This window comes from Uloborus diversus, chromosome 7 (genome assembly GCF_026930045.1).
Source record: "Uloborus diversus isolate 005 chromosome 7, Udiv.v.3.1, whole genome shotgun sequence".
In the NCBI taxonomy this organism is placed as follows: Eukaryota; Metazoa; Arthropoda; class Arachnida; order Araneae; family Uloboridae; genus Uloborus; species Uloborus diversus.
In genome coordinates, this window is record NC_072737.1 from 32,525,585 (window position 1) to 32,541,890 (window position 16,306).

The 16,306-nt window shown below is 30.3% G+C and overlaps 1 protein-coding gene across 2 annotated transcripts in view; it reads right to left on the bottom strand.

Annotated features, from left to right (window-relative positions):
* Positions 1-16,306, bottom strand: part of LOC129225517 (centrosomal protein of 95 kDa-like) — a 90,256-nt gene that overhangs the window by 49,232 nt on the left and 24,718 nt on the right. For both annotated transcript variants that reach the window (XM_054859946.1, XM_054859945.1), the window contains exons 4-7: positions 10,996-11,114; positions 6,179-6,230; positions 5,887-5,963; positions 1,579-1,628 (exon numbers count right to left, since the gene is read on the bottom strand). In XM_054859946.1, coding sequence (XP_054715921.1) covers positions 1,579-1,628; positions 5,887-5,963; positions 6,179-6,230; positions 10,996-11,114 — 298 coding nt within the window. The remainder of the gene's footprint in view (positions 1-1,578; positions 1,629-5,886; positions 5,964-6,178; positions 6,231-10,995; positions 11,115-16,306) is intronic.

A 16,306-nucleotide genomic window follows, 5' to 3' on the forward strand; every position in this document is an offset into this window, starting at 1 on the left:
AAAATAATCAAACTACACTTGAAATTTGTTTGCAGTAAATCCACCGGCTAAATAAGGACTAATTAAGTTTAAAATATCTCTGTTGAGCTTAAACTTTAAGTTTTTATCTTTTTTCTTTTATACTAATCACCCCTGGATAGAAAAAAAACATGGAAAGAGGTATCCTAGCCAAGACCTTTCAAATAAAAATATTTTTTTGTCCCTCAAAACTGTAGGTACAAACTGACAGACTCACATTTCCTCCATCTCATAACCCAACTTTTAAGAGTTTGTTCGTAAACCTTAACTGGATAGTTAACGGCGAATCACGCAATTAAAATCAATGTTCACGTCTTTTTTCTTCCCAATTTAGATTTTGGAACATCACTTGAGATACTTCATTGAACAGTTTAGGTAAAGTTAGGTTGTATTACGCCCTTTCTAATTTTGAATGCATCATTTATCTTGTGGGGTTTAAATTCTGCAGTGGATTTTTTAAAATTGTTTCCAATAAGTTGGATATTTCCTAACCCAATACTGGAATTTCTTGCCCCAAACCTGTTTATGCAAATAAGTTTATTTGAGTTTTTTATTATTATTACTAGCTGCGTCGCCAGGCTTTGTACGGTCTACCTCGAAAGTAAAAGTTATGTCAAGTGACATTACGTCAAGTGACACGTGTTCAACAATCAGGCTTGAACAAAAAAAATCAGTAAAATTTGGTGACAGATCGCGGAAAAATAACCGAAAAGGAAACATTTTAAATCCCCCGATTACAGGAAAAGCCTCATCCCAGAAATTTATTTGTTCATATTCCAGAAAAAAAAATGGTAACAGATTTTTTTTTCCGCAATGATTTTCACGTTACAAATTTTAATAAAAGCATTGTAACAGAAAGTTGAGATGAAGCACCGAATAATAATTTGAATGGAGGAAAGCCTTCGAAAAATATGGATTTTATGTCGAAATCTAAGTTTTATAATTAATAGTTTTTAATTGATATTTTCGCTAATTTTTATCAGAGGATTTTGTTAAATAACCAAACATGAAGACGGGAAAATTACGAATCCATCGATACCTGGTTCGTTGATCAGTTTACTGCTGTTCGGGAGAAATAACTCGAACAGACATACATACATAAATAGGCTCGGTTTTTAATTATATAAGATTTGGTAAGTAAACAATATTACTTCAAGATCACTGGAAGCAACCATTTTTACTGCATGCAATGAATTATTAAAACATTTTTATGGCTTTTTTTTTTAATTTTAAACTTACGAGTAAATGCTTGGAACAATATAAATAACTCTAGTTTTTTTAAATGCTTTCAATTCAAAAGTGATTGAATCACAATAATGTTTTACTTTGTAATTATTTTAAACTGCATTTATGTTTAAAATTAAAGAATCAACTACTCTTCAAGAAACTTGGCACCAAAAAAGTCATAAAGAAGACTTAGATACAGAGGAAGCTATTATCTCACTAAAGACAAAACAAAAATTACTTATAAGTTATGAATTTTAAATTATTGTCCACATATTACAATTATAATATATACCAGCTTTCGTTTTCTTATGAATAAGACCTATAGTAACTTACTTATCAAAATCAAGAACTTTTTTCCGTTCCAAACCATCGATTTTTTCTTTCTGAAATTAAAAAAAAAAAAAGGTTTTGGAAAAAGGCACAAAAAAAGAAGCATAATACAAAAAGTGAGGTTCAAACTAATATGGAAAGAAATTGTTCAAGAGATGCATAGTAACCCAATAATCCAGAAAGCTCCTTCTTTTTAAGCTACTCTTTTTTTTTGGGGGGGGGGGGGGGGGCTAATACTACTTTTATTTTATTATTTATAAATATGTAAGGGCTATGAATTTTATCAAAAAAGATTTTTTTTTTTCCATTTTAAAATTGGCGGTGACTGAAATGGAATTCTACTGTAAGGCAATCACCAGAGAGAAATGATATCTAGTAAAATACAAGCAGTGGTATTAAAAAAAAAGCTGGTGGAACATAGAGTTGTACACTGCCATGGGCAAAAAGTTTTAGAAGTGTTTGACAAAACGCATTTTTGATTCAGCACAAATAGTGAATTGTTGGAGTTGGACGTTATTTTCGTGCTTTATTTTCAGCATAAACTAAATATGCAAGTTTGTACAATAAAACTTGAGTAAAATAGATGACAAAAATGAAAAAAAAAGGGGGGAAATCTGCAGATACAACTGTTTATCTTTCCAGGCAGTATAAATTTACTGACCTTTATCCCAGAAAACTATCTACTAAATGCGTGTTCTTGAAGTAGCAAAAGTGTTTTCAAAAATTCTTAATTACCCTACTAGCAAAACTTCTTGCATCAACCTTGACAGATCTTGATATTATACTGACGGCATCAGTATTGACGTCTTTCATACTGCATAAAAGTTGCATAAAAATTAAAAAGCAATATTGCAACATTGCATACATGTTTGCGCCGTCAAGATGGTATTGATTTTATGCTGTCGGCGTCAAGATGGTACGGCTTTGCTAAGTTGGTTGCTTATTTATTAGTGTGGAATAATATTGATTTAGGAATAGCTTAAGAATGACTGATAACTGCATTTGTTTATTCATATAGTACTAGACAAGCCATATCGCAAAAGATGTGTGATCACTAATAGAAATGGCCGAAAAAAAGGTTTTTCGTCCCTAAACTTTGAAACAAAGGACATGCAGCCCGGAATTTTATATTATCACTTCAATCTCACGGGTAAGATTAATTTTATTCAATGATTATTTATGTTATTCTTGAAAAAAAATTCATATGTTTAGTCTAGGGGATATTTTCAATGCTGACATCCATTTTGAAAAGTACTTTATTGTATTTATTTATTTATTGCTATTTTTACTCTTAAATGTGTTATAAAAACTTCCGCAATTATTCCTAACTACGCATTTTATGTTTCTATAATACAATTAGAAGCAGGAATTTATTTAAAAAAAGTCCAGTATTACGTAAAACGAAGAAATTTTCATTTTTTAAATTAAATTGCGAGAACTATTAATATCTTTGTATGAATTTCTGATCAGATGTCAGCTTTAAGAAAGTATTTGTAGGCTAGAAAACTAATCAGTCTTGAAGAATAACAGAAATAATTAAAGAATGAAATTTAATTCTTGAGGTTGAAGTGAAAATAATACAAATAAATAAATAGATAAAACACCTTGCAAATGTACTGATTTCATACTGTCATGTCAAATTATCCTGACATTTTCCTGTCATATCAATACATATGCAAAATTACGAAAGCAAGGTCATCTTGCCTAGAGACTGGATTTATGCTGTCATGACAACATCTTGATATTATTCTGTCATATCAATATGTACGCAAGATTACAAAAGCAAGATCATCTTGTGTAGACCTTGATTTCATGCTGTCATGACAACATCTTGATATTATCCTGCTATATCAATACGTATGCAGGATTACAAAAGCAGCCTACCCTTGATATTTTCCTGATATTATGCTGCATACACCTTGTCAGTCAATATTGTGGCAGCATGCTGACAGCATAAATGGAGTAACATAACAATACTGAGGCAGCATTAATGCAAGATGATTTTTCTTGCATGTCAACTTTTATGCAATACGAAGGCAAGATATTTTACTTACTCTGCTTTTGTAATCATGCATAAGTATTGATATGGCAGGATAATATCAACATGTTGTTATGATAGCATGAAATCAAGGTCTACACAAGATGATCTTGCTTTTGTAATCTTGCATACGTATTGATATGACTGGATAATATCAAGATGTTTTCATGACAGCATGAAATCAAGGTCTAGGCAAGATGATTTTGCTTTTGTAATCTTGCATACGTATTGATATGACAGGAAAATGTCAGGATACATTGACATGACGGTATGAAATCAGTACGTTTGCAAGGTGTTTTATTTATTTATTTATTTGTATTATTTTCACTTCAAACTCGAGAATTAAATTTCATTCTTTAATTATTTCTGTTATTCTTCAAGACTGATTAGTTTTCTAGCCTAAGAATATTTTCTTAAAGCTGACATCTGATCGAAAATTCATATACAGATATTAATAGTACTCGCAATTTAATTTGAAAAATTAAAATTTCTTCATTTTGCGTAATACTTGACTTTTGTTTTTTAAATTCATGCTTCTAATTGTATTGAAAAGACATAAAATGCTTAGTTAGAAATAACAGCGGAAGTTTTTATAGCACGTTAAAGAGTAAAGATAGCAATAAATAAATAAATACAATAAAGTACATTTCCGAATGGATGTCAGCATTAAAAATATCTCCTGGAAAAAACATATGAATTTATCTTAAAGAATAACATAAATAATCATTGAATAAAATTAATCTTACTCGTGAGATTGAAGTGATAATGCGAAATTCTGGGCTGCATGTCCTTTGTTTTAAAGTCTAGGGACGGTCTCGGCCATTTCTATCATTGATCGCACATCGTCTGCGATATGGCTTGTCTAGTACTGCATCAATAAACAAATGCAGTTATCATTCATTCATAAGTTATTCCTAAAACAATACTATTGCATACGAATAACTAAGCAACCAATTTAGCAAAGCCTAAAGAATGCAACGCCACGTGCAGCTTAGAGCTCCTGGATGGATGACTGTATCGAAGGTCGAAGGAGGAAGATAACATGCCAGCAATGCAAGGGACGCTGGGTATAAAGAATTGTGCACATGCGCAAGTATTAACGAAGGTCCACCTGTTCTATTGTTGTATTAATTACCTTGACAGCGACAGGATGAAATCAATACCATCTTGACAGCGTCAACATGTATGCAAGGCTGATATTGTAAGGCAATATCAATATTGGTAGTTTAAGATGAATGCAATGTTATTGCAACATTGCTTTTCAATCTTTATGCAACCTTTATGCAGTACGAAATACGTCAATATTGACGCCGTCAGTATAATATCAAGATCTGTCAAGGTTGATGCAAGAAATTTTGCTAGTAGGGCTGGGTATGTGCTTCTATAGCATTTTTTATGACATTAGGTACTGTCTGCTCATGTTTGCTTTGGAATCGGCAAGCAAACAGTTAATATAATTCTGTATGAATGAAGTGGAAAAGGAAACATTTTATGTGCTTGATTCGTTCATTTCAATGTGACTCAGATTAATTTAGAGGTTAAAGCACATATGTAACGGCAAACTGGCACTGCTCAAACTCATAGATACATCTGTTCTGTCCATAAACTGGATGTTATGTTTGCCTTTTTATCTCGTTGGTGGCCAAACAGTAGTTTGCTGGATTCAACTGAATAAATCATTGAGCAGTTGATATTTGAGGTGCAGATAAAAAGGTTAATTCTTCAATATTAGTGAATTAACTGGTTGATAGGAAAAACGCTGTATCAGCCTAGATAAAAATGTTTATTTCAAACAATTTTAAGCAACAACACTTAAGTATTAGGAGGCACCAGAACGAGTATTAAGAATAAGAGAGGAAAAAAAGTAACATGTTGTACAGTTTTTATTCTTTCACAGAAAAAACTAAAATCTCACAAATAACACTAATATTAATCATGGTAATACATATATCACGTCAAAGTAAAATAAAAAACAATTTAATACTTATTTTAAATAGTTTCAAGCAGCATTACTTATCCATTAGAAAGCATCATTATTAAGCATTAGTATAGAATATAGTAACATGTTGTCTTACTTTTGTTTTTATTCTTTCACAATCAAAAACTAAAATCTCACAAATAACAATAATATTAATCATAGTAACACATATGTCAAGTTAAGTAGAATAAAAATATCTTAAATACTCATTGCAATTTGAAAGAGGTTTACTTAAGCAAAAGTACACAACACACATATATGGTAGCTAATGAATCAAAATAACCAATTTTCCCACCTGATAAGCTGAAGAACTCTTTTTGTGAGCAATTTGAAGCTGATTGTTGCCAAGATTCTTGCTTGCGCTGGGGAAACCTAATATAGCCAACAAAACTATTAGTTTAAAAATAATGAAACATTAAAGCAAAAATTAAATTTCACATAAGAAAATGTCTTCTATTTAAAATAAAAAGTTTTCTGTCTAAAAAATGTTATTCATACTTCAACATTTGAGTCTTTAGAGTTCTTTAATCAATTAATTTCACTGCAATTAATAATTTGCATAAAACTAAAATAAAAGAAATTCTTACTTTGGTACTTAACAGAGGATCGAAGAGATTCTGAACTAATGATAGTTTTGTTCTAAATAAATAAAATAAAGTAAGCAAATAAATTCACATACTGTAATTAGAAGTCAATAGTACAATAATAATTTATTTAATATCTAATGAGTTTTTGAAAGCAGCTGTTGTGGGCAGTGGCGCACACAAGGGGAGGGTCCAGGGGGTCCAGACCCCTCCCATGGCTCTTGAGTTTTTAATTGACTATAATCCTACGTATGTAGTGCATAAAATAATTCCAAGCAAATGTAACAATAATTTCAGATTTAATAAATCAGAAAAAAATAAAATTTACATTTCTTTGTTTCACTACAAAATCGAACTGTATGTGAGCATAAATTGTTCTAGAATAATGATTTTGTTTCACTGTTTTTTACTTCCTTTTACAAAAAAGGAAGTATTGTATTCGCGAAAAAATTTCGGCCTTAATTTCCATTTTGCTCACCCCCGAATTAATGTGGAGTTTTTTTTTCAACCCGACCACACGCAGATAAGTGCCTATAAGAACGTATAAACATCGAAATATCCATTTTGACATTCCCTGAGTTAATTACAACGACTTTTCTCGTGACGTCTGTATGTACGTATGTGCGTATATGCGGATGTATGTTGCAATAACTCAAAAACAGTATGTCCTAGAAAGTTGGTACGTAGACTCCTAGTGGGGTCTAGTTGTGCACCTCCCTTTTTGGCTGCATTTGGGTGTTTCTAAAGGGGTCTTTTGCCCCTTTTTGGGGGGAAATCATTGTTAATTTCGATGTATACTTAAGTGGTATTATAATTTGGTGGACACTTCACGATATATCGCCAGTCTTTTGGTCACCAAGTTTTGTCGGCAGCTTGGCGACAAATTTAGTGATTTTTTTTTATAATCTGGTTTCAATTTGGCCACCGGTGGTGATATTTAGAGAGTAAACTATTAAATTCACATTAAAATTGCCAATAATGGGAAAATGAAATTAAAACTGGAGTAAAAGGAAGTCATGTGATGCACACATCAGCTCGTTTCTAACTATGTAAAAAGTAAATAACATTCTTGTGCTTTCTGGTATTTAAATTAAGTATTTGTTAGTCATAAATTAATAATTTTATTAACTAATGCGGAGTAATTGGTCAAAATGTTTTTTAAATGTTTTTTTGTCCCTGAGAAACAATAAAATCAAAGAATATGTTTATATGCTTGTTAGAGTAAGATATGAGAATAATGGAGTTTCGATCTTGGACCCTCCCCTTGAGAAATTCCTGTGTGCGCCACTGGTTGTGGGTATGGTTATAATCAGCATTTATACTTAACCAGAGGGAAGTAAAACATAAGAAAGATGTTTCTTCGTTAAAACGATATATAATGAGAAAGACATTTCTTTATAAGAAAGATATTTATTGAGAAATGTATTTTTTTTATTAGAAAGATATTTAATAAGAAACATATTCCTTTATTAGAAAGGGTTTAAAGAAGGGTTACTAAGCTAGTCAGATTTAGATTATACCAGATATAAAATTCTTAAAATGTATAGAGGCCATATTCAAGGGACGGGTTTTTAGGGTTCAAACCCCTTCGGAAAATTTTCAAAACTATTCCAAAAAATGCTTTTAATTACATTTTTCTAGTAATTATTATTTTTTTTAATTACCCTTATCGCTTGAAAAAAAAAGTTATAATTATTGAAGAATTGCGTAAATTCTTCTGAATTTACAATCTAAATATCTGACGTTAACAAAAGCACCGAAATTTTATGAATTTAAAATTGCCTACTCTAAATTTAACATATTTTATAAGTGTCAAAAAAGTACGAAGTTAAAAATACTTTGAATGTGCGTACATGACTACATGCAACTGTTCTGATGAGTTATTAAAAAGACATAGAATATAAAACAGAGGTGAAGTTATGAAGCGCACAGATCAGTTTTTTTTTTCTTCATTTAAGGGGGTATTCTAGTCTAGCAGCTCGATTTTGAGGAGATTTTGTCGGAGTAATAAAGAAAAACTGTAACATTTTTACTATAAATTTTTATCAGTTTTTTTTATTAATATTTGAGAAGTATAAAAATATATAATAGTTGGGAAAAAAATTCAAAATTGAAATCAGTAGAGGCCAACAAAGGGGGGACTTAGAAAAAAAATGTCAATGGGTTGACAAGATCCCAATCCTCCTGGTGATCTGAAACATGAAATTCAAGTTGATTCTTATGAAACAAAGATGTAGAATTAATTATCTGGACATAGCCAATTTGGAAAAGAAAAAATGTTCGTATAAAATGGCGTCTTTTTGAAAAGAAAAGGGTCATTTTTGCTTCCTTTTTTCAACTATAGTAATGTTTTAAAAATAGTAAAAACAAAAAAGTACAGAAACCCCTAAGTGGGGACAAAATTGATAGTATTAAGAAAGTCTGCACCAAATTTCAAATAAATGAGTGCATTAGAACTTGAGATATCTTGTCAACCACAATTAGAAAAAGTAGTTTCGAGGAAAAACGTGTTTAAAGTTTGCAGTCGCAATTTGGGCAGTCTGAGTGGTTTAATGGTATGCTATACCTTTTTTTTAAACAGCCATCCCTGCCTATACCTCACATTATTCCTTCCCATACCTCAACAGCTGTATTTTTAGCATATCCATACAGCCATAAGAGCAGTTCTGCCTTCTTTTGAAGCTTCGAAGCTCATACCTCGGAGCGTTTGTTATGCTGTTGATCTCGTTAGCTGGCTTTTTTTTTTATCTAGATGCAAATTACTTCCTCTTTGACTTTTTTTTTACTGGTTTTATATTTAAAATTTGAATTTAACCCTGAAAAAATACATAATACAAAGGGAATGTACATATACGTGACTTGATGGTTGCTTGTCAGGAAATTAAAAGTATTGAGAAAAAATAATTTATCTTAACAAAATTAATTATAACTCCGAAAATAATTTGAATTTCCCTAAATCCTCTTAGAGGATCATTCTTAAAGGTCTAAACTTTGAAAATATGAGAAGAAAAAACAAAGTCTAATCTTGTTGAATTTCTAGACTAGAATACCTCCTTAATAGATATGTCATCTTTCACATTTGCTCATGTTAATGTCCTTAAAGCATCACCCCCTCATTTAAAAAACATAAGCTTTATTTATTCTCGTTCACTTGTACGTTGTCAGACTTTGTGTACCATTGTTCTTTTATGCACTGATGAAGTGGTGTTTTTAATTACTTTTATTTGTACATGTATACACGTAGGGGTTGCAATACCGGTATTCAATATTTTTTTAACGTGATACTGGAATACCGGTATTAGAAATTTCTCAAGAAACATTCAAAAACATACTGTCTCGTTTTTTATAATGTTAATGTTTTATTTACTTATTGTAAACAAATATAAATTTAGGAACAAACATCATAGTGAAAAATCAATAATAGCAAAAAAACATAATGATTAATTTATTTTCAGAAAGCCTGGAACTCATTTTAGTGAACAAATTTCCTGCTCTTGAAAATATTCTTTCTCAATTCATGCAGAGCGGTGGTACTGTTAATAATGCATGTCGTACCTCCTGTAGTTGTCTGACTGTCCTATATGTTCGAATAATTCGGTCTTTAACTTGCTGATTTTGAAAAAATCATTTTTGTGAGTGTGCATGTTTCTTTTGTACTGTGGATAGGGTTTTTTTTTTAAATCATTATCATTTATAGCTAAATGTAACTGTTCTTTGAATGACAATTCTTTTTCAGTATTAACATAATCTTTATTGATTTCCTCTTGCTCAGAATAACCTTTTGGTTTGAAATTTATAATAAATTTGATCTTGTTAATTTGTTTGTTTGTTTGTTTTTTTTTTTTTTTTTTTTTTTTTTCATTTTTTTAGGCCTTTTTTCTTTGCAAATGTTTAAGGTATTATAAGTATTATCTTGCTTAGTGTAAAACTGAATAGCGAGACAGAACAGCATTCTAATACCGATGAAAACAAATTATACTGTTTGTTATACTAACAAAAATAAGTATTTCTAAAATTTCAGCAAAGTCATGACAAATAAAAATATCACAAAGAATTGCTGCAATTGATGGGTGGAAAGGGTTGTTCATTGCACAAGGCTTAAATTCCAACACTTTATTACTTTTAAAATTAATTTTCACAAGATTCTAAAAACGTGGTTCACATAAACTCACGGAAATACATCACAGCATCTAGTAATGAAAATATCATTTTGTAATCTTTCTGCTGCCTTTATTCATTGATGTTCAATAAATTCACAGTTTTGAAGCGAAATGTTTACTTCAATAGACTGATTTTGGTACTGTATCCCATTGAAAAAGGAATTTATATTTAAAATAACAGTAGATATCCAATTAGCTAACTGAAAAGCTCTTTAGTTAAAAACTATTTATTATTTTTAGCTAATACCGAAAATAACGGTATTATACCCCAGCAAATACCAGTATTACGAAATTGCAAAATAGCTATAAATACTGTTATTCAGTACTCCAGTATCCAGTATTGCAATCACTATATACAAGTTATCATATTTTTACTCATTCAAGGAGGATATCGATTCTTTAGAAGACATTCTGTAGAATACAAAGAAAAATTTAGATTTTTGAGTCCAACTCATACAGCTCGTGAAAGAAAATTCAACATGGTGTTACCCTGAAATTAGCAATTTAAGGAACAAATATTTTAGCTATTAATAAATACTCCATTTGCATTTAGTAGATAGAATTCAGCATCATCAGAACAAATTCATAAGTTAAATGTAACAATACCTAGAAAGGTTTTTTTTTTTTAAATTAGATAGCAATGCAAATAAAAACACATACCTTACACTTTGTATATCTTTTCAATTTTATAGGTTTTGAGAAGGCATTTTCACTTTTTTCAAAAGCACTTGGCTTGGATTTTTTAATAGATTTATTTCTATCACTTGAAATGGTTGTACCTACAAAATTAATTTAGTGGATATAAATTTGTAAGCATGAGAAAGAATTTTCTAAATATTAACAGTTACAAATTAACAGCAATGTATAAATAATGTCTGTAAGACAATTGACTTATATACAGAAAACACAAAATAGAGAAAATAAATAAATAAATAAATAAAATGAAAAATCATGCATATTTTATTAAATTCATCCATATTTTAGTAAATATTTTATTAAATGCAGAAAATAATTTTAGCAATGTAAATAGCATTCTGCAAAAATTTCCGACTGTAAACGCAAAGCCTTGTTTAGAAAATGCTAAACACAGAAAGAGTCATGTCAGTAAGATGAAAACTACAGACAACATAAATCAAGATGGAATACGCAATGACAGCATTTCAGCCACTATATAAGTACAAGTTGCACAACTAACAGCAGCATATGAGGTGCTAATTTAACCAAATAAAATGTGGTCTTGGAGCAACAGTAAGACATCTAAGCCTTAGAATAACAGCAAGACATCCTGTTGTTCTGAAACGACGAAAAAGAACTGAAAGGGATGCAGAAAAACTTTATTTTTAATTTACCAATGGTCAGTGCTTCAGGTCAGAAAAAAACATTTGGGGAATTCATCTTTTTATAGGTTAGATGTCACAATCGATTAATAAAAAGTCAGTTTTGACTACCCTGTCAGCATGAACTTAAACAGCAGACATTTATCTTTTTAAAAAGCTGGTTTGTAACTGATTTCTGTTAGTTTCACAATAGCTAACCAAGTACTTCAGAGAAAAAGTATAGTAAATATTTCATGATAGGTCAATATGCCTCTACGACAGAGAAGGGTATGATGCCGTAAAGAAAATTCTTCAAATGAAAACCAATTTGAACTTAAGGTCAGTGCGCATAAATATAATGCCCACAAAATGTCACAATGTTCTTTTGTCCAATATTGTATAACAAAAGTGATACATAAATGTAACAATGAAACATTTGCATTTCAGAAATAAAGCATAAAATCTTCCATAGCAGTAAAGTGCTTTAATTTAGGAAGCTTTCCATTGCACCAAATATCCCTTGTTATCAACTTCCTAAAATATTCCTCAAATATGTTGAAGTTGAAATAAAAAATGCATATAACCAAATAAATCTGTACCTCAGAGCCCCCCCCCCCCCACAGCAACATAATTCACACAATCATAACTTTAGAGGAGAGGAAAAACTTTTGTCTGGTGCATGTAAAAAATTAGAAGCGAGCTCCTTTTAAAACTGGTAAATAATTATACCGTAAAATCCCGATTATCTGCGGAGCAGAGTGGCATGGTAACTGTGGATAAGCAAAAAACCCCGATAATCCGAATAATAGGTAAAAGATGATACTACTGTATACAGTAGATAAAAAATATGAATACTCACACATCCATTTAAATTATAACTCAAAATATTGCTACACTGTATTTACTAACATTGAATGCAAAAAACACACACATGTAAAAGCTAAAAATGAACAATAACACAATCATAAGTTTAAAAAACAATTAATGACTGTTAAAAAAATTGTGAAAATACCCGAGGATGACCCCATTGCTAATAACCGGTAGTTTACTGTATGCATACATATATTTTTTAAAATTGCATTCACATGACTCGATACAGAATAGGAGATGCACTAATAAACAGATGACTAATAACATACGATGCACTAATAAACAGAAAATCGCAATGTTTGGACTTACGTCAGTCTGGCTCTGAGGTGCAGAAATATCAACTGCATTTATATTACAATTAAAGATTATATTTCCCCAAATCAAATTTGTCTGGCATTCGATTTTTTTTAAACCTGTGCACATCCATCTGTGTGTGTGTGTGTGTCTGTAACCCTATCCCCTCCATACTATGAATATCTACTAGGTCAATACTATTATTGCAAAATACAGGACATCCAGGGAAAGCCATTCCACCCTGTCTCACTGCTCTAAACCTTAAGGGGGAGGACATCCAAGGATAAAAGCATAAAGATTAGGGATGCACCGGATACCCGGTAGATATCCGGTATCCAGCGATATCCAATCTGGCCGCTCTCTTTCGGACAGGATATCCGGCTAGTTATCCAGAACTATTGGGTGGTTATCTGGTGTGGATGTGGAGGTTATCTTGTGTATATGAAAGGGGTTTAATTGAAAAATTTCAATTTTTGTAAAACCTTTTGGATGATGTAATAACTTTTCATGTTTCTCTCATTAATTTATGCTTCTAAAGCAAAATTAGTTTATACATCCATCAATCCTTAGAATTCCAATGAACTGATAGCTGCCAGTTTTTTGGCACTCTCAGATTCAATGAGATGACATACGTCTCCAGCTTGGTTATTCACTATTCCAGACTAATAAGTTCATAACAAGGAAAAAACTGCAATTGCTGGGTGTGATAACTAGTCTGTCAGTATATTGTATGTATTTCTGGCTTATATCTCGCTTTGGGGTGATAACTTACTGTTTAACATTAGCAATTTTTACAGAAAAATTGTCATAGTACCTAACACAACGTACTTGAGTGTCATGGATCTGGACAAAATTCTGAATTTTAGTGAATTTGCCTTAGTTATGAGCCCAGATAAAGTGATTTGTTTGGATAGGCCCTAGTTCAGATGCAATGGGGATCCAAAGTTGCTATTTTAGCTCGAGAAATGCAAGGGTTTTTCCTATAGAATACTATTCTTTAAATCACTAGTAAACATTAAATTCAATACACTCAAACCTGTTTTTGTGCGGTGAATATTGTTTGCATGAAAAAAATTCTAATTAAAAAAATTGTTCGCAACTTCATGAGTAGCTGTAAAAATAGTTTTTGCAACGAAAATTACTGCTAAATTGTACAAAAGAAAAATTGCACAAAAACAGGTTTGAGTGTAAAGTTCTGTTTTGATTTGTAATTTTTTGCTTCAAAATATTTAAAATCACTTTTTAAATTTCTGAATGTATTAAATGTTATTTTTATGAACCCTTTTCAAATTCACCTCTCAAAATTTGTTAGTTCATTACTTTATATCTGGAATACAATTTTTTAGTGCTGACTGTACTATGTATATTTTTAACCGCCATTTTTTATTATAGTTAGAATAAGTGTTTTAAACAACATTTTTTTTTTGTCATGAAATTGTGATTCAAATGTTTTGACTTCCAAACTGAAATCAGTATTCAGTTTAAATGCACGAACAAATTATTAATAAATGGCATTCAACCTTACTTATTCAAATGCAATCAATTAACACACAGCACCATAAAATTGCAAAAAAAAAAAAAAAAAAACCAAAGGACTTCATTGCACTTCTAGAGTCTAACTGAAAACTTAAGACCCCCATACGCTTTACCAACCGCTTTACTTGAACTAATATCTAATGGGGATTGGCCAAAATATCCAGAATTTTATCCAGATCTGAAATCTTCAAGGTTATAGCGCGCCAAGACTTACAACCAATCTCTAGTATTAGGTTAAAATCGACAGAGCAGTTAGTAATAATAGCTTCAAAATATTGCTTTTTTTTTTTTTTTTTTTTTTTCATTTTTTTGTTTAGCATAGAGATTCAAACTTTCCGGGAATTTTGAGATGGTGGAAAAAAAAAAATTTTCGCCTCAGAAAATTGATTTTTTTTACAAACAAAAATGCAGTTTTTTAATAGTCATGTTTTCTTAGAAAGCATGAAATTTTAACTATTTTACAATGTATGCAGTCTATATTTTTAAGTTATAAGCTTCTTGACAGAAGTATACATTTAACATTTGGTGTTAAAAAAAAATTGTTTGCTTCACAAATCTCAATATCTCACTCAAAATACCAAAAAATATCTAAATTTGTCAAATCCTTATTTAACCATTGTGGACAAGATGTAAGTTTTGTAATTGATAAATTTTCAAGATTTTTTTTAAATAAATAAATTGAAATATTTGAACAGAAAACTGTCCCCCCCCCTTCCCTTTTAGTATTACATGTATTTATTCGAATGTGAGTACATGTATACATACATATTAAATGAACTGCATTAAACTAAATAATTTCCTGTAATTGACATTATTCATATGGATGTGTCCTGCCTAATTTGCTTCTTTTAAGAATGAATATCTTTATTTTTTGGAGCTAAAGTATAGTTTTAAGATGGTTATTAAGGTATAAGTTTATTAATTTCTTTTTTACAAGTGGATTTGTTTAGCATAACTTTTAATGATATATTTAAGTTGTTAATTTTACAAATGTCTGCCTCTATTTATTTATTTATTTATTTATTTATTTTTTGACTTAAAATATTGCTTTAAATTATAGACCTAAATGTATTAATTTCTTTTTTATAAAGTGAAAGTTTTCAGCTTAAGTCTTAATAATACATTTAAGATGTAAATTTTCACCTTTTAAGAGTGTGTAACATTATTTTCTGGAGTTAAAATAAAATTTTAAGTTTACTGTTTAAGCAAATTAATTTGTTTTAAAAAAGTAAACGTGTTTGGCATAACCCTTAATAATACATTTAAGATGTTAATTATCATCGTTTAAGACCTGAATATTTTGGAATTTATATTTAAGGTTAATTTGCTGCTTTGAAGAATTTTCACCTTTATTTTTTTGGAATTAAAGTGAAGTTTTAAGATGATTATCAGGTATAAGTTCAAAATTTTGTTTTTAAAAAAGTGAACTTGTTTAGCATAACCATAAATGATATATTTGGGTGTTAATTTGACAGGGTTGCCACAGAAGTTCAAGAATGAAATTCCCTGACATTTCCAGGTTTTCCAGTCAATTTTAGAAAAAAATCCAGGATAATGAATGTTAACTTTCGTTATTTAATATCGATACAATATAATTTTTATTGTAAATAAACCTACTTGATTAACCAAATAATGCTTTAAAACATTATCAATAATTATCAAAATTTGGCTTAAGACAAACTTTTAATTACAAATGCTTTGAAAGACCAGATATTTCCAATTAATATTTTTATTTTTGAATCTCTGCAATTGCGTTGTGCAAATGTTTGTTTCTCTTTCAATGCAAACATTATTTTGCTCAAAACTTTGTTAGCAATTTTTTTTTAACGCTTTTTCTTACTTTGCAACTTTTTTCTATTGCAAGATGATATGCGCTAGGGACCATTCTAGCATGACTGAGCCTATTGTAAGAAATTTCATTTGATTTAAGTCCCTCCTTGCAGCATGAATAACAG